This window comes from Melopsittacus undulatus, chromosome 1 (assembly GCF_012275295.1).
Source record: "Melopsittacus undulatus isolate bMelUnd1 chromosome 1, bMelUnd1.mat.Z, whole genome shotgun sequence".
Taxonomy (NCBI): domain Eukaryota; kingdom Metazoa; phylum Chordata; class Aves; order Psittaciformes; family Psittaculidae; genus Melopsittacus; species Melopsittacus undulatus.
The window spans coordinates 138,006,642-138,026,353 of record NC_047527.1 but is presented as its reverse complement, the minus strand read 5'-3'; the positions used below and the strand labels follow the sequence as shown (position 1 = coordinate 138,026,353).

Below are 19,712 nucleotides of genomic sequence, written 5' to 3'. Positions count from 1 at the left end.
TTTGCATTACATGCCTGGAGTTAATTTTTCCCCTTCCATCATAATTTTAAAGTATCTTGAAAATTCTCCAGTTATTATTCAGCCACTTTTCAATGAACTGCCAGAAACTAACATGCTACCTTTAGTCTCTTTGTATGGTCCTTTATTTCTTCTATTCTGCCTATCTTCAGATTGCAGCAGAATGTCACTTTCATGAACAGATGGGCCCAAAATCCTCTTCTCATCAAGCATGAAGAGGACAGAGATGACCAGGAGCTGTGGCTGCTGTTTAGCCTACCTCCTATTGAGTACAGATCCTTATAGGATAGTGTCTGAAGAAGCCCAGCTGGGTAGGGTGATCATGGACTTGACTTGAGAAGAAAGATGGAACTTTTCCAAACTGGAAGAGAAGCTGTTCTACTGTAAGCAAAAAAACACCCTAGTGGGTTTTTACATACACATGCCATGAAATATGTATGTAAGGGCAAGTGTCCTGTATTTTTCTGCTGGCCAAGTGGTTAGTTACCATTTTGTGTGACAGATTGTTTTTACCCAGCAATTAGGAGGCCTTTGGATGAGTGGTCCAAAACCTGCATTTTAAACAGGCAACTAGAGCTACTATTGTTCACACAAGGCAATGAGGATTCATTGTCCAAAATACACCACGTGGAGCAAGCAGTTCCCAAGCACAGAGTTGGCTGAAAAAAGGTAACAACCTAGAGCAAAGACATGAGCTTCTGCTTTTCATATGCAGCCTGAGGTAAGGTCTTTGGATCGCAGATGTTCAGGTCTGGTCAAGATTCCAGCATGAATTACTCTTGTCCATTTCACTGCCTTCAGAGGAGTGCTGCCAGCAGCTTAAGGGTAGTGATCCTTACCCTTCACTCAGCACTGGTGAGACCACACCTGGATTTCTGTGTCCAGTTCTGGGCTCCTCAGTACAAGAGATACGGACGTGCTGGAGAAAGCCCTACAAAGGGCACTAGGTGATGCAGGGATTGGAACATCTCTCCTATGAGGAAAGGCTGAGAGAGCTGGGACTGTTTAACCTGTAGAAAGCTCGGGAGCATCTCATCTAAGTGCATAAATACCTGGAGGGAAAGTATAAAGGTGGATCCAGCCTCTTTTCAGTAGTGCCAAGTGGCAGGACCAGAGGCAATGGGTGCAAAATTGAAACACAGGAGGCTCTTCCTGAACATCAGGAAATACTCTGTGACTGTGAGGGTGACTGAGCACTGGTACAGGTTGCCCTGGGAGGATCTGCAGTCTTCATCCTTGGAAATATTCAAAAGCCATTTGGACACAGTCCTGGGCTGCCTGCTCTAGGTGACCCTGCTTGAGCAGGAGGGTTGGATCAGATGACCTCCAGCCATCCCTTCTATCCTCAACAATTCTCTGATTCCCCTTATCACAGAAGTTGGTGCACTTGGGTTACAAACCCATGCAGGCTTGGGGAAGAGTGGCTGTGGCTGGAACTTTACTTGGTCCTGGTTAAGGCTGCACCCTGAATAACATGTTCTGGTTTGGGCCCCTCACTACAAGAAAGACACTGAAGTGCTGGAATGGGTCCAAAGAAGGGCAGTGAAGCTGGTGAAGGGTCTGGAGCACAAGTCTGGTGAGGAACAGCTGAGAGAACTGGGATTGTTTAGTCTGGAGAAAAGAAGGGGGGGAAATGGGAACCTTATCACTCTCTACAACTACTTGAAAGGAGGTTGTAGTGAGGTGGTGGTCAGTCTCTTCTCCCAGATAACAAGCAATAGGACAAGAGGTAATTGGCCTCAAGCTGCACCAGGGGAGGTTTAGACTGGATATTAGGAAAAAATTCTTCACTGAAAGGGTTGTCAAACAGGCTCCCCAGGGAAGTGACTGTATTCAAAAGAGGTGTAAATGTGGCGCTTAGGGACATGGTTTAGTGTGGGACCTGGCAGTGCTGATTAACAGACTTGATGATCTTAAAGGTCTTTTCCTATCTAAACAATTATGATTCACCAGCCTTAAAAGGGCACTGCTGTTCCAGGGTGAACCTGGTGCTAACAGCCAGGCTATTAACAGTTATGGCATTAATTTATATAATTGCTATAAATTCCCCTCAGTTACAACTGTAATAACAGTATAGATCACAGGTAAAGATATTTCCCCATGGCCATGCCTTTGACCAAAACTATTGGGAAAAGACAGGTAACTGTGTCTTCACATATCTCTGCTTTTCTCTTAGTTCTTGCAGCAGCTCAGCTGTGCTCCATCTCTTACCCCCATACATGTGCATGCTCATAGGGTGGAGATGGTATAAGGGTAAGCAGCTCTTCACCTGCAGGCCTCTAAGAAAGCATTATTAGTCTTTTCCTAGCCTATTATGATACCTTGCTGTACATCATGTGAAAAGAAAAAAATAAGTATTGGTCAAAGCGTCACTGATTATTGTCGCTGTCATTATTATAGTTACTTGATAAATATGCATGAATATAGTAATAAGCAGGGGCCAGCACATGCACTGCTGCTCAAACAGCCAGTTTATTACTGCTTTGACGAATATTTTGTTATAGTACTATTAAAGGTGACTTATTGTTGGTTCTCATTTGTTCTGGAACTTGTGTACTTCTCTGTAGTAAGTACCATCACAAGGATTTCACAACTCCTTAATGCTAGGTGACCTGCCGGGAGATAACTAAAGGAGAAAAAAATTTATTCCTGTTTTTATTACAATTAGATGCAAACATCATCTTTCAGGGATTAAACCAGAAAGCCTGTGCATATTTGGAAGCAGTAGTGAAATGTTATTCCCTTATATACTATATTGTTGTTCAAGATCTACTGAAGCTTCTAAGTTGCTATAACCTGGAGATAACAGAGAATCACAGCAGCCATCACTCCCAGTAGTCCCACTCTGTCCTTCCACTAAGCCACTCCTGCACTCAAGACTACCCAGTAGTTTTAAGGCTGTGAGAGTGCTCTGGTTTCTCAAACTTGTAGAACTAGTGGTGGCTGAAGCAAAAGCAACATATTACTAGAAAATTAGTACCTGGATCACTGTGCTTAAAACAATTTATTGGTTCTGGCATAAGCAGTTCCAAATAAGGACATGAATTCCCACAAGATAATTGCAAATGTTCATTTCTTCTTTCTTAAGAAACAAGCAAATAAGATATATTATGGTTTTAGCAGGAACACATTCTTTCATCTTGCCTCCCTCCCACCTGCCAAAGAATGCAGATCCGAGTTGTGCAAAAGAGCTTTGTGAAGTGGTATATCCTGATCTGAGCCCTCTGGATGGGTCAGTCATTTCATCCCTGTTCTCCCCTTGTTCACAAACATCTAGCAACTCCTATCAGGATGCAAAGTGTGTGGCAAGCAACAGTTTAAAGAAGCAGTTTTTAAGTTCAACATTGTATGTGTTAGATGTACTCTGACTCGGAATATTTTCATTTGAAGCAGCCTTTCATTCCAAAAGTGGATTTCTTTGGAAATCCATTTACTTCAGGGGGCAGTGTGGATATAGCACAACACATTCAGAAATGAAGCATGGCCCTTGCAGACCCTATTCTGGCTAGGCAGATAGAAGCTTAATTTTAGGGTTACCTTGCCTATTTTCTCCCTCCCTTGTCTCCATTTTCATAATACCAAAGCACACTAGTTGCTCCTTCAATAGAGAGTGTGGGAGGAGTGAATTGGTAGTGGGAAGATTGGCAGGCCCTAAGAGAAAGTATCTTCATGCTTGTTTTTCCTAAGTGAGAAGGCTCAATGTTTTCTTGTCCAACTGCCAGTTGTCAGATAAGGCAGCACCAAAGCAATGAGTCTGAATGGAACAATTTCATTCCAAAAACTTCTGAGAACTAAATGTGCCAATATGGCAATGACTCTTTCCCAAATGCACAACTCTCACAGTATCAAGTTGAGGTGTTGCTGCCTTCTAAGGAGCTTTGATTTCCTCAGTAGAGAAATACATGGTTCCTCACAATCCCCTTCCCTGAACAGTGAAGGACTTTAATGCCATAAGCTAACTTCCACTTATCAAAGATGTGGAATTCTTGTCTGAACCTCCTGTTAAAAAAACATCCATCTTTGCATGACAGGAAAGAGTGGTCACTGGTTTAATTCTTAAAACTGTTTGCCCTATCTCATTTCTAGAAGATGGAAACACATGAAAAGCAGTTCTGTCTGCAGGACTGTCAAGGAAGGGAAGCATGCTGCAGAACCACACTTCAAATGGAAGTGTTAAGACAGCCATTTCTAAGCCTAACCAGCTGGACTGCCACAACCACCAGTAACTCACTGGTACTTACTGGATTCACCAACCATGAATATGCACCACAGAGATTACAAGGAACTGTACAAAGGCAGAAAGATGGAGAATAGTCAAGTATTACTGATTAATGTCCGGCATCTATTCCCTAAAATATTCCCAATTTGTAGCTTGTATATAAACATGACATCTTATTAATTGCACCTTAAGAGCCAATAGGTTATATACAGATGTCTTAAGCATCCAGGCTGGCTCTGCATTTCAGTGCTTAGCACTAGAGCAGCAGCCAGGTGCATTACAAACACAAGCTTCCTTAAGTTGGGTGCAGGTGAAGAAAAAACCTGGGGGGCCTAATTCTGCTCATTTGTACAGGCACAGTGTCAGAAGCAGAGCTACTGTAACCAGATATATCCATCTGAGGCCAGTACAGCAAGCTCAAGAACCAGGACTTACCTTCCTGCCCCCATAAAACTGGGATTTCAACTCTACCATTCTTTGAATTAGTAAGAAGAGGAAAATGTGAGTCAGCAAGCTTAGTCCTGAGCAGAGGCAAACCAGATTGCTTTCAATGATGACATGCCAGTTAGCCTGATGAAGTTAATCTTTGCTTTAATTGGTTGCCCAACATACATATTTAAACATTCTGTACTAAATTAGCCAGCATGCACAAAGTAATTGGACCAGTCAGTGACTTTCTCCTTTCACTATATACATACACAAACAGGAACACCACAAGATTGAACAAAGAAAAGCAATTTGTTAACCGGATACAGCTAGCAAGTAACTTTTTTTCCTCTAGAAAGGTTTTTCCTGCAAATTCACAGGTGTAAAGACTTTCTGTCAAGGCCTGAAGAACTTTGCAGTCTTCCAGTGAAAAGGCTAGCAATAGCCACCGTAGCTGAAATGAGATAAAATTCGTTTAAAATCCATTCCAAGCAAGAGTGAAATTGAGAAAAATAAAAACTGCCTGCAATGCAACACAGGGAAAAGGAACTCCAGAGACAATGTGGGCAGATGCACTGAGGTAGAAAGGTGGCTTTGGACCTGATTCTGAACATTTTTAGCTTAGTGCTAAAGAGGAGGAGGATCGGAATCGGATCCAACATTTCACATTCACTGGTACCTGGTAGCAGAAACTCAGTATCTAAAGAATTGGAAGTATTTGCTTACTTTACTTGAAGAACTTTAGTTCTGTGTCAACACAGTCATAGAAAAGATCCACTACTTCAGCAGGATCCAGAACCTCTGCACGGGTGAGGATATCTTCCATTGCTTCTAAGCCTTGTCTTTCAAGGTCTAACATAATCCTCATCAGTTTCTGGCCTTTATCCTATGGGCATGAAACAACCAAACTCAATTAACCAGGAAACAGACTCATTAAAGCATTTTACTGTTCTATTATGGAGATCCTTTCAAGTATTTTTAAAACAAGAAAGTTTTTTTAAGTACAAACTATTCCAGTGAACAGGTTTTTTTTTGGATGGTCAAAGGCTAAAAGGAACAGCGCTGGACACCTTATGCATTAAGAAAAATAACCAAAAAGGAGTTGCTGAGTTTATAGCAGAGAAGGCAGATGAAATGAGAGATGGACAGAGGATAATGCTGTAATCCTTGTACACATGAGAAAGAAGTAAAGCAACTTACTAAGCATGTAAACCTGCAAACGGAACTATGTCAGAAGAGTAGAGGTAGGATTGTACAGATCATAGTATGTATATGGATATTCCTCAGATCATCACCTGCAAGATGATGATTAAATCTGAAATTATGTGTAATGTAGGCAGCATAAGACTCCAGGTCCCAGGAAAGGTTTTGTGTGCCATTCTGACATACTGCACTTCATGGTTCTAGGCAGGAAGTTCTCTCCTAAAGAAAGTGTCATTTTGTTTTATCCAGCATATTGAGTTGATATTACCAGAGACCAGAGGCTTTAAAATAAACCATTCTGAGGGACTAAAAACCACATCTAGCCAAAACTGCATTTAAATAAAGTTTGTACTAGCAAATCACTAATGAGCAACTCTAAATGCTGTTATGATCTTAGCAAGACTCTGACCTACACAAACACAGATGAAAACTTTAGAAAATCAAATCCAACATGACTATGTAGGTCTGCCAGAAATTGTCCAATATAAGTGTGACTGGCATGCCCTGGTGATCTGTTCCTCTGATTTACTTCTTTATAGCCAGTTACCCAGTTTACTGCTGTAGCTGTAATTACAAATGTCAAAGCACAATTCTTAAACTGCTTGCACCATGACAGCAAACCCTGTATCTCAATCAGCTGGAAAAGCTGGATAGAATAATTCCCTTCCTGCCTTTATTTATTCCCATGAGAGATTTTTGACACTTCAGATTTCTACACTGAAAAGTTTTCAGCACTCAGGTACCTGTTGCACAGCACCAGAAAGCATCTTTTTTTCTTGCACAGCATTTTCAATTAGTTCTTACAAATTAACAGAAATGCATTAAATCAAGACTTGCAAAACTGTCATATGAAAATTAGTTCTTAAAAAAACCCAAAACCTCCAACTATGTAGTTCTTAATCCATCATATAATTTAAATTATAACATTCCTGCCATCATCCTAGTATGCAATGCGGATATTATGTTGCACTAACATCCAGTGTTCAATAATCACTTAAAAAGGACTATAGACACAGTGGAGGCTGAACAAGCTCATCAGCTTCTCAGTTTGACTTTTCACTTTGTAAAAGTAATGGAGCAGAGCAACACTTTCTGGATGACCAGAAAACCTATCATGCAGAATAGTTTGTCCTTCAGAGGGCATCATTATTCAAGCTAAACATGCAAGGATGCTGAGAATGTGTTTCAGTGAATGGTTCTGAAGTAAATTATGGAGTTAGGAATGTACATTTACTTTAATTCCAGGTCCCACAGTTCTTACCTGATCATTCTCAAGGAGAGATCGGGCCCATTCATGTGCCTTGTACAATTCATGCCTGCGATCAGGTTTCTCTTGGAATCGAGGTATCTTTTTAGCAGGATCATCATTGCCAAAAGAAGGCGACTGTACCTTTGGTACTAATTTTACATCATCAACAAAAATAAAGGGTTTAAATATGGACCTGAAATAAATGAGAATTACTGCTTGCAGTAGTAAGAGAGATTTTATATGCAATTGAAATATTCACCAGGCTATAATAAAACAACAGATATGGAACAGCAAAGGTAATTCATCTGCACTAGGCATAGGCTAGGCTAGAGAGTTGGTACTGGTCACAGGCAAAATAAATTTATGTCCTTTAAAGTAACAGTAAAACTTTATTAGACCTTTTACCTATAATTATGCTTGGTCTCTTTCATGCCAGCTCTGTCACTTCTTTAGAAAAGTAGGACTGTATTTCCTCTCCAAGTTTGTTTTACAGAAACCTCAGCATTCAGCCTTGCACCACTTTTTCTCCTCTGTTCATACAGCCATCTCTCCTTCTCCTCCCAGATTTAGCTGTCATTAAAATCAAAACCACTGACAGAATCTAAGAGTAGGTATTGGCAAGTGCATGGAGAAACTGCACCCTGCATCCTGCAGTAAAGAAGCTGCCAGAAATGCAAGACTTCTGCAAAACATGATTAATAACCACTGACTCCACACAGTCAGCAAGTTCATTGCTGCTACCCTTTCCATCACTGTCATGAAGCTTTGTTGACTAAGAGTTTATGTGACTCACTAGTTGCACACTTAAAATAATGTGGTTTTTACTGCATTAGAGTGTAAGATAAAGCAAAAAGGACCTCTGAACAAGGGGTTTTTTTTACAGCTACGTTCTCCACCTTTTAAAAAGACAGAAATTGCACCAAAACCATTTGAAGCTTTGCTCCTTTTTATCTCAAAGGATTTGCACCAAGTCAAAGCTTTGGTAAGCAAGCTCAAACTTCATATTTAATCCTGAAAGTCTGAGTTGCATAATGCAAAGTGGGTGAAAAGTCCCTTTGGCATGGATGACTTCTGTAGCCCTCAATAGAACCTAGTGCTTACTACCACTCTTCTTACAGGAATGACTGTCAGCTGTGCCATTTTCTTCTCTCCATAACCTCTTTAATTTGATACAAGTGGCAGATGTCCTGAATAATATCATTTAAACCAACTGGAAATTGTCCCTCCAATAAAAAACATAGCTGGGATAACAGAGAAACATCTGCAAGTCCCAGGTAATGTTTAGATGTCATACACGGCTACCTAGAGTACACACCCCACCTTTGCTAGTTAGACACTTTGTTTCAGTTTTGCACCCACTTATTCAAGAGAGGCGACTAAAATCGTCTACAACCTCATCACCTCAACAAGAACCCAATGGAAAGGAACTAGGCTGGAGTAGCAGTTCCTGGGACCTCCCTGAGTTATATTTACTCTAGGAGCTCTGAATTCAGGCAAAGTTCCAAGTATGGCCTTTCAGCCCAGTGGTGCTCATCTAGAATTGCAGCAAGATGCAGTTCAGTAACACAGGACTGTCAGATTACACAACACTAACTACTGATTGCTTTTCTGGTTAGAACACGCTCCCAATGTATGTTCCAATTTGGGTAGCAGGGTTTAATATATTTCAACCCATGACCTGCTCTGCCCTCAAGGAACCCAATAATTGTGGCTTACCTTGAAGGGTCTGGCGTGCCAGTGAAGTAGTGAATACAGGGAAAACTAAGGTCCTGAGGCAGAACAGACACTATGCTAGCTGTAGTAAGGAAAGATTCAGAGTCCACACAGACACCGCTGTCCTTGTCACGCAGGACATCAATCATGGCTTGTGCAGAAACGTCACCTATATGGAGGAGGAGAAAAATTTCCTGAGTGTTCAATGGCTTGGACTCCAGGTATGGATTTCAGCCTGAATATATTCACAGGGTGTTACAGCAGGTAGGGTCACTATAATTACACCAAAGCACATATGCAGTGGCACATCATGCACATCAGAACAACAGTGAAGAAACTTAGTTTATAATTTCAATCCTGGGTTAAAGCATTAAACTGGAGGGGGACATTAGTGCTTCATCCTAAACTGTGGCAAGTTTAGGGACAGTCTTCAGCTCTGGTCTTTCTGTACACATTGTTCACATGTAGAGGCATTCCCAATTACATGTTCTGGACAGAATGCCTGAAAAGAGACAGTAGTGACTAAAAGTCCCACCACATACACAGGAAAATAGTTCAACACTTACCACCTCGCTTTTCTAGGCTCTCCTTGCCAGAAGAGCAGGCTAAATGGTCATCAGTTAGAGAGAACACTTCAGAAAAATTGAAGTCGGAGTCTCCATTCCACCAGCCTTGACTTCTCACGTAATCCCTTAGTTCAGGATGCTCAGCATCAATTTTTGTAGTTAATGAAAGCTGATTGCAAATGCATTTTACCCCCTCTGTAGAAAGAGCCACGTATTAAAAGAAAACACTAATACAGTTTTTCTGGGAGAAGCTGGAAGGACAATTTAATTTCAATTAGGAAACAAATTAAACCATTGGTTAGGATGTACACCGGCATGACTGCATAACTACACAGCTACACACACACAGAATTACCAATCACTGCAGGCTGCAGAGCTCAATTCTCTGTGCCCTACTTAGATATTTACACTGCCTTGTGATTAACAGTGGTATTTAGTCAGAATACCAGTTTTGCAATCTGGACCTCTCACATTGACCATGAAATTACAGTGGTCTCCAAATGTTCCTACTCTTGTCTCCAATAGTGTATTCCACTGCCACAACAAGGCTTGAGGTCTGACTGCATTTAGTTTCACGAACATTCCTTGCCCTCCTAAACTGAAAATTCAATTTGGAAGATGGTTTTAAAAGCTTACCAATTGCTTTGAGCTTCCCAGTTTGAAAACAATTCTACTCTTAGCTGCAAGATGGGCTTAAATTGAACTTAATTTTAAGTCTTACATTTTAAAATGGCATGAATTAAAAAGAAAGTGGAAGTAGCCTTCAAAGAGTATTAGAGTCTTTTAATTTGCTTTCCTCAAAAACACTGCAGTGCTTATATCCATGTATCTACAGCATGACGAATGGTGGCTGCTGCAGATACTCCTCAGAGAGCATAAAGCAAATGCATTGGAAGCCAGAGAAAGAGCTGATAAAGTAATCTCTAAACTAAAACAAAACCAGATTCTGGAATTTAGCACAAAGGTTTTCTTAAACAGAAACCAAAGCAGTATTTCTGAAAGCTATTACACTGCCTTACCCAAAAGCAAGCTTGCTTTTGTAATGCCTTGTGCACGCAATTTAGATATGACTAACAATTTAGAGTAGGAAGTTCTCTGCATCAGCCTGCAAAAAAAAGTCACTGTCATTCAGTTCCAACTTTTACCAGGGTCACTGACAGCTTGTTCTGATTTACACTCCCAAACAGAAAACACCTTTCTGTCTTGAATTTCTTGAGTGATAGGAATATCTGTGTTCGTGTCAAGCTAGGCAAGCCACTCCTTAAGAGCTCTTTGAGTATCACATTTACTAACTTCTGTAAAATAATATTTCATGGGCTTTATCACCTTCAAGAAATGAAAACTTATCAAGCAAATAAATATTTCCACTCTGACTGAAGAGCAGTAATAGGAAGGACTGTGAAAGTGTTTATCCTTAAATTACTGTAAGATAGTTGCTTGATAAATATTCACTATAAGCTTTATAGAACTGCAGCAATGATGACAGAATCAGGAAAAAAAAAAAACAAACGCCTTCACAGTGGGGAATGACACATTTTCCCTGTTTTAGCAGCATTTGTGCTGTCATTTGAAAGCCTCAGAGGCACACTTATGGTTCCAAAGAAGAACCCTCTGAAAAAACTATGAAATACAGAGTTCTTGCAGAGCCAGCAGCCTGGAAGCCTCAGCATACAGCAGGAGATGGAAACTACTTATCTGCAGCTTAAAGGGCCCTCCTGAAGAGAAATGCGCTGGTCAAATCAGAACAGAGCTGCAGCATCATTTGAAAAAGCTGCAAGCAGCAGGTGAAGGCAGCAGTGTATTTGCTGGGAAGAAGGATGTGAAGGTTACGTATTGCTGGATGCAGCTAAAAAGGCTAGTAAAAACCACTGTTCTTCAAGTATCAGCCAGGTATGCACCAGGAGGCAGCAGGATGTTACTGCATGACTCCAGGAACTTCAGGAGCCAACTGCTTTGCAGAATTTGGACCTGAGGACAGCATTATCATTCTTCCCTCCCCTATGTCTGGTATCTGTTCGTGCTAGAGGACTTCTGTCCTGCAGGTTTCCTTAAAATGCAAGCTTTGCTTGGGAAAACACCATCCCTGCTAAGGTAAACTGATTCATACTAGATGGCATGAACTGACAATAGGCCATCACACAACTTTACACAGCCTGGTGCCATTTCTTTGCTTTGGCATTTCCGAAGTTAAACCGCCCACCTCCCCATATCTGCTATCTCCTACCTTTCATTGAAGGGGAAATGAAAACTGATTTCAATGTATCTGCCACAGCTCAAAGCACGGATGATACAAATCCTTCCAAGTCACCTGAATTTTTAGTTCATTCAAACATGAGTAAATTTTAAAAGCTCTACTCTTACGAAAATAAAAATCCCTTCAAAACCAAAACCAACAACTGATAATAAATTAAATATAAAACCCGAGACACTTGTTTATATTAAGACAGCAAATATTTGCCAGCTAAGTTTTAATTAAGTTCATCCACTAAGCCAGTGAAATCTAGAAGATAGTTTGGCAGCTCTGGCTTCACACCTACAGAAAAAGAAACCACCTACAAGTTTAAAGAGCAGAAAAGCATTGTTCTGCAGTATCAAAGAAGAAATGGTGATATACAGGGACTCTGGCTATTGCATTAAAGCAACCAGCAGCGGCCTGTTCCATGTACCACCTAATAGGAGCCCTTTTCTCAAAGCTATCAATGCTTATCCTTCCTTTTTAATATTTTCGATTTTTAAGTACCAATTTGGGCATTAACTGCATCAGAAAGACACTTGACACATTCCAAGCAGTAAATAAATCTAGGAAAATACAACACTTACCAAAGGCAAAAACCTAAGCATGATCATTACATAGCTGAGGTATACATGTAACAATCTCCAGCTCCACAGAAAATGCTAAGTTACATCAGCCAGTGCAAATCAACATTAAAAAAAAAAGGAATAGTACAAATACAGGAGGTTAAAATCAATTATTTAATCAAACACTTGCATAAACTGGTCACTTACTAAAACTCTGACTTTAAGACCAATTCTTCCAGAACAATTCTCACAGCTATTTATAATAAGGAAGTTTTGCTGTGAATGATACTGACCTGTGATTTTTTCCGCTGCCCAGTACTTTCCAGAAGTCTCCAGTACCCAGGCTTCATTTCTGTCCACAATCAAAAATGCACTTTGGAAAGTATGACATGAGCTCCCATCTTCATAATAATTTCCACCTTGTCCATGCTCTTCCAACAGACCAACTATTACATCCAGTGCCTCTTTAGCTGTTGCTCCTCTTTCTAGGCCAAGTCTGTAGGAAAAGGGAAAAACTGAGATTCAGACAGACATATAGTAAGTAGTGAGGGCTTCGTAAGTTACTGATTTTAAACATCAGTACTGATCTGGTTTAAAAATTCCAAAGTGTCAGCCTAGTGTAAGAATTCCTGCTTTAATGAGTTACTGGAATTACAGGATGACATATCAGATGATATAATTTGTTTCAAGCCTTTATTTTCTACACTGCTTCTTCATTCTGACCTGTAGCTGGTTTTTATTAGAGTCCAACTACCAACCAATGACCTCAACCATGCTGTAAGCATGCAATGCTCTATTTATCCCTGCCCCAGGCAGAATAAATTTGAAGGATAATTTGCAGAGGTCTTCTTAAAGTAACAGCTGTATGCAAGCTTACTTAGCTGTATACAGAGTGGGGAACTGGAAATTAATATTGCCAGAGATCACAAAATGGAAGAGGTATTCAGTATTACAATCTCTGTACAACTTCTCTTTCCCAATGCTCCAATATTCATTTGGCCATCAAAGCTAGATGTATGTTATCCTTGGATGCATACTGCACACTGTAGACAGAAGCATTTTTGCACAGTCATGCTTCAGTGTTCCTGCAGAGGCTTCCCAAAAAACCCTCACCATTTAACACCAGATAATGAGGCTTTCATCTAAACTAAAATTAACCATATGTCTAAAAGAACACAATTTTAAAAGGAAGTTTAAGCAAATCAAGGGTATTTTAGGGAAAAGAAAGCTGAAGAACAAGAATAGGCTCTATGAAGCTATAGGGAATTACTGTATCCTGACTTGAATAAATTGGATGAAATAATCCCTAGATATAATTTACAGCCCTAACCAAGTTAATCAATGAAAACAGTAACTAGAAAAGTCTAAATCAGACCTGCAAACAATTCCACTCCAAAATGTAATTACTGCTAATGAGGAAATGCACTATTTCAAGCAACAGAATATCCATGCCTCTGTCTTTTAGGACAATTACCTGGATCAGTCCAACATTTCTCCCTGTTTGTTATGTCACCTTAATATTTACTGCTTTGTTTATCTAATAGTTCTATGGACAAAGCCATTTTGACTGATGGATAGCTCCAGGAAATTCACCTGTTTAAATGTAAGTGCTATGCTAGCCCTTTAAGGTCCCTTCCAACCCAAACCATTCTATGATTTCCCTGGAACTCACATGACAACAAGACACTACTGTCTCTTTCCTAAAAACTACAGTACACAAATCAGCTCCTGATAACTTGGATAAAACTTGCTGATCTAAATACATTTCTATCTGATCTCTGCACTGAGCCTGCTTTGTTAAATAGCTGGCTGCTATTAACCTTCATTTAGGTTAAATTATTGAAAGCAGTGTTTTCATCTCTCTCAGCAGCATCTCTTTATCACTTCATGACAAAGGAGAGCCAACTAGAATTTTAGGTCCTAACTTATAGTGACAGTTTCTCCCCCATCATCTTCTTACTTTGCATGTATAATTGTTCCCTCGTCTTGTTTTTTATATTAGCTGAAACTTGTTCTGTATTGTTACATTCATGTTATTCCTCCATTTTTTCCATCACTGGTGCAACCACTTTTTCAGAGCAATACAGAGTTGTCAGTCCTAGCATTTAACACAGAAATCATTTAAAAGCCAGCCCAAAAGCATGTCTGATTCACTCCCCAAGAGCAATTCAAACAGCTGTTGCTGTCACTGGCACAGGTAAATGAACAGGCTGACAACTACCTTAGTGATCATATAGTCACTAGGTTCATTGATAATCTGCTCCCTTCTCCTTTGTTTATGACCAAAAGCATCAGGTTTAGATCCAAACCTGCCAAGAGGCATAACGTCGTAACTTTTAATAGTCTCCCTGACATTATCCCTCTGAGATGGCTATGGTCTACCTTTCTCTGTCAAAACTCCAGCAGATATTCAGGCTGAAGAAATCTTTCAGGTTTTTGGGGTTTTTTTTTGCAAATGGCTCCAATGTTACATTTACTTCCATTTAACAAAGGCCTAGACTCTGCTTTTGTTTGGGTGCTCCTATCTGTCAGTCACAAAGGACAGCAAGAAAACCCATCCTACACAACAACCACACAGCTCATCTCCACAAAAATGTAGGTCTTGACACTCATCTCTCCCCACCAGTGTCCTGGGTAACTGCAGCATAGCCCTCCCACTAACACATTTCAGAGGACCCTTCAAGGTGAGCTGGAAGAAAATTTTAAGCAATTTTACCCCCAGATGAGAGCTTGAATTATTCATTAAGAAAATTTCAGTGACTTTGTGCAATCCATTGCCTCAGTACCTCCGATATGCTATCACACTGTCAAAACATTATCTTAAGCTTTTTAATTTATCAGTTAGAGATGCCAACTTTCCCAACGCAGTAACATGCATGATTATGACATTCTACTTTATTCAGTTCTGATGTCTCTCAGGAAAGACATCAGTAAACAAATTAATACAATTTTAAAGAGCATTCTTGACTCCTTGCCAAGAGAGTCTCTGTGTGGCTCTGAAAAAGTGGCTGCACCAGCAATGAGAAGAACTAAGAAACAATACAAACACACAGAGATTAAAAACTAAGTCAACAACACAAAAAGAAGGGTGTATTTTACAGGTTTCTTCATATATACTTTTTGTATGATAATGTTGTCCTATTCTAGCTGTACTGAAATAAACAAAACTGTACACGAATAGGTCGTAATCCTCAGATACCCAGTGCTCTGGGTAACACACTTTTCAGTTATTAAGCCAGGAGTTCAGTTGCTAAACAAGCTGAAAACTTTGTGAAATACATCTTTACTGATGTGCATTGTGACCTTTATTGAAACAAATCCTTTACCTATGAACTTGCAAGATGAATTTTCAATTTCCTATTTCAACAACAGCACAAGCTGACTTCAGAACTACACTACCCTGCTGAAAGATGCCTCTGATCTATTCAATACCATGTGCTCTCCCAGCACCCACCTACAGCCTTTGCCCATATTGGCTGGATTTTAAATCCTAACTGAAAAGTGACAATTCCAGGTCAGCTCAAGAGAGAGGAAGACTCCCCTAGAGAAAAAGAATAACCCTAAGAGAACACACAAACAAACTCTTAGGGGAGCCTGAGCACTCATGCAAAATTTCACTCTATTACCTGGATGACATTCCTGGGTTGACAATTCTGAAGAATATGTTTCAGAGTATAAGCCTTCAAGTTTCTTTAGCAAACAGCTAGTCATACATGCACACACAGAATATCAATCTTCATCCTTCACTAAGGTCTGACACAGATACAGAAGTCAAACACATACATAGGTGTGAGAAAAAAATTGGCCAGCAGAGATATGCATTTCTTAATTAGGCTTTACTTTTATTCCAGGAAGTCCTGAGTGACAGAATCAGCCTGTTCTCAGAGGTAAAAAGAGGCAGAGCTCATGCCAGCTGCTTCATTGCAGGCGATATGACTGATTTTGTACTTGATGGCTCTCTATTCTATGAGGTGATCCAAAACAGATAAGCTTAATGCAACTGGCCAAGTCTTCACAGTAAGAAAAAGAATCACTTTGGCTGGAACAAGTGACAGATGGTAGTCTGCAACATATCTCTAGTTCTCCTTGCCTGAAGCACACCCTGCATTTGAGCTACAGACCATTTCATCTGCAGATACAAAGTAATATCGACACATGATGGTCACTCATAGTTTACTACCAGTTTCTCCTTATTTTGAGATCTCCTGATTTGCTAGGTGGGTAAACCTAGAGCTGCTGGACAACCTATATAATTGAACGTTAAAAAGTATTTTGAGACTGCAATAACTATGACAAAAATAAGTGGAACTCTGCATCTAAAGTAATGCTTTGTTAAAGTTTCAAAACAATGGTAGTAGGAGGGAAAAAATGAAGGTGGGGCTTGGAAAGTCACCTAACATAACTTCTTATTGACAAAAGCTTGTCCTATATTTTCTCAAGAGACCCTGAGTCTCCATTCATGAAATTAAACTCATCACTGCAATTAGTCCTCTGAGGTTCAGCTTCCTCGCAGATTCCTTCTATAATACAGAGTTTAGAGAAAACATCAAAGAGAAGCATAACCCAAATTTCCTCATGACTTTCACACTGGCCAGATTCTATAGATCTTAGATCATATTTCCCATTTCCACTGCATTCTCTCCAACTGGCTCATAGTCTTCTTGGTTAATGGTAGATGGAATCAGATACTGTATTTCTACAGAGGCACCATTAAAGAACATCTACAATTACAGTTTCAGGCAGCTATATATCTAACGACAATTTCTTGTAACCCAGCTTGCTTACGGGAATACCTTCTAAGGTTTTAATGCCCTCTTAAAAGTCAAGGTATCTATTTCCTATCCTCTACTCATAAAATTTGTTAACCTATAGCAGGAATAAAGCAGAATGGTCCAACAGGATTTTTCTTGACTAACAATTATTATAGCATAGTTATCAATTTACTGGTATTTAAAGTGTTTTTTCTCCCCTTCAGGAACAGTGGTTAATAACCACTGGTCTATAACCTGTGTATAACCACAACTGGTTTTAACCCTATTAAGCATATCCACAACATTTAACCTTTTCCAGTCATCCAGAGCCTCTTTCATCTTTCACTAGTTTCACGAAAAATGTGCATTCATCTGAAATTGGTTCAGCCCACTCATTAAATACCCTAAGGCAAATGTCAGCAGGACCACTGGGTCTAACACTGATTCGCTTAAACAAGCAGTTGTCCTGTTGATATAAGGAAAGCAAGTGCCTGGAAAACATAGGGTTAAGATACTTTTAACTTGGGTCTAAGAGAACAATATGTTGTAAGTCTGTGGTGTGATAACAGAATTTAGTAGTCTTACTAACAAGAGTGAATTATTTCCTTTCATCCTTCTAATAAGTGAAGTACTTCTTACCATCCTTCTAATTATCAGTTAGTTTGGAGACAGTGACTCCCGAACATCTGCTAGCTTGGGAGGCAATAAATTCTGTAGATGAAGGTTGCACTGTTTTAAATCTTTGCCAGCTATCAGAAACTTGCAGATACAGTTGGTTTCAGCTAATTTGTGATTACTGGGGCATCCAACTGTGTCAAAGGTGAAAAGTGCACCCTGAGGAAGACTACTTGCTTCATCTTGAAGACTACTGCCCGCGACCATCGACCATCAGAGGGCAGTGCGCAAGTGCCAAAAGGGAGGAGACTTATGATAATGAGTACCTAAACTAATCATAATATCCCCACCGAACTCTCAGGAACCTAATGAATATGCATGTTTCTGTGTAATAAATACCTGCTTGCTTAACCCCTCGGTGTGCAAGTTAGGAAGAGCTATCCCCTTTGCACCCAGCGCTGTAATAAACATACCCGCTTTATAACTCTCTTTGAGTTGTGGAGTCTGATTTCATGCTTCACTGTCCTATCTTTAACTGAGTCTGTTTGCTCCCTTTCTCTTTGTATTGTCTGCCCCATTTTCTCTTGTTCTTTCATTTTCAGCTTTCTTTTCCTACCCAACTCTCCTATGAGAAATTCTCTCCCTACAAGATCAGCATGCAGGTTGAGGCTTACAGTGCAGCACAAGCCTTTTAGGCAGCCAGCCTTCAATGAAGAGACTTACAGGAGTTTGCCAGCATTTAAAAAAGGGCAATGGTTTACATTGGAATGCATGGGCTGAAGTGAGACATAGTCGCCTGTTTATGCCTACAGTTGGCTGTAAGCCCAGGATAAGCTTTTTAGGTCAGAGTAGGCTGTTGTAACGTGGGGGAGAATGAAGGACACACCAGCAATCCTATTTCACAAATCACTTAGCAGTTCTTTGCTAACAATGGAATCATATCTCTTATCTTGTCAGAATAGCCACTTCTAGACTATAAGGTACATAGACAAGGTAGGTTTAGTGAACCTTCATTAGACTAGTACATATTCAGGAGCGAATTCAGATTCCAAGTGTTTTAAGTGTTAACTCAGCTGTGTCTGAAGCTCTGCCTAGACAGGTCTGCTTATACCATTTTAAAATCTCCTGATATCATTGCCACAAAGCTGTTATCCAGTATCATTATCATCTAATCCTTGGTGTTTGAAAGGCTGGTCACAGCTTGGTAAACCACCCACCTGACAAGATCCATTCCAAGCAAGGCTTCAGATTCAGAAGCTGGTTCTCTGGTTACGACGGCTTCATTAGCTACACAGACTCCATGCTCGTTCGCTCCCATCTCTGCCCCCCAAAGCCAGGAGGGCCTGCTCAGCACAACTGCGTGAGTCTTCGGCACCTGCTCAATCTCAATATATGTGCACTGCAGAGAAAGCAGGAAGAGAAAAAGCAAACCAGTTGCAAGCACTCTATCTAATGCTGTGACTGAAGTAACGCAAAACTTCTGTGTACAGACAGGACACATCAGTTTTAAAAAGTCCACATCTTATGTATGAGCAGGGAATTTTTTAAACAACATTTAACTGTTATATTTGAACCTTTATAGGCTTATATTGTAAAAGTCTGGAAAAATACATCTCTCTTGGTAGCTACAGGCTTTAAAGAGTCAAGCAGAACACAAATGCTAAAATCAGTGGAAAGCAGAGGTAGACAGACTGTACTGTTACAGTAAAGCACCGATCACATTTGTACATAGCAACAACATCAAACCACTATACCATCTCACCTAAGCACAATCTCCAGTATGTTGTTAAGTACACAGTATAACAATGGTAACTGGATAAAGTACATCAGAAGGCTTCCTTCTCTTCCTTGCTGCCTCCCCTGCAACTGCCCCCCCTGCAACTGCCCCCAGGACTGAGACAGCCAGTAGAAAAGGGGGTGGGGGTGGAAATCAAGACTTGAAAAGATTCAGTGGAATGCTTTGATAAGCAGTCAGAGGAAATAAAACATAGGCATTGTTTTTTTGCTTAAAGCTGGTGCTTCTGCTAGTGTAAATGTGATCAGAGTTCTGTGAATGTATCCTACGTTAAAAATACAAAGGAAGGCTGAAGTCACTGAAACTGCAAGGAAGAAATAAATTGTTATCCTTCAAATATATTTACCTTTCCCTTGCT

The 19,712-nt window shown here is 40.1% G+C and overlaps 1 protein-coding gene across 3 annotated transcripts in view; it reads right to left on the bottom strand.

Annotated features, from left to right (window-relative positions):
• Window positions 1-4,806: 4,806 nt before the first annotated feature.
• The window catches only part of SCRN1 (secernin 1), a 35,108-nt gene continuing 20,202 nt past the window's right edge, over window positions 4,807-19,712 (bottom strand). For 2 of the 3 annotated variants that reach the window (XM_005144438.3, XM_031044990.2), the window contains 7 exons: window positions 18,777-18,958; window positions 12,487-12,689; window positions 9,395-9,589; window positions 8,832-8,997; window positions 7,128-7,308; window positions 5,390-5,549; window positions 4,807-5,117 (listed from right to left, as the gene is read on the bottom strand). In XM_005144438.3, coding sequence (XP_005144495.1) covers window positions 5,391-5,549; window positions 7,128-7,308; window positions 8,832-8,997; window positions 9,395-9,589; window positions 12,487-12,689; window positions 18,777-18,958 — 1,086 coding nt within the window. In that variant the 3' untranslated portion in view covers window positions 4,807-5,117; window position 5,390. The remainder of the gene's footprint in view (window positions 5,118-5,389; window positions 5,550-7,127; window positions 7,309-8,831; window positions 8,998-9,394; window positions 9,590-12,486; window positions 12,690-18,776; window positions 18,959-19,712) is intronic. The other variant, XM_031044989.2, reaches the window with a different exon arrangement.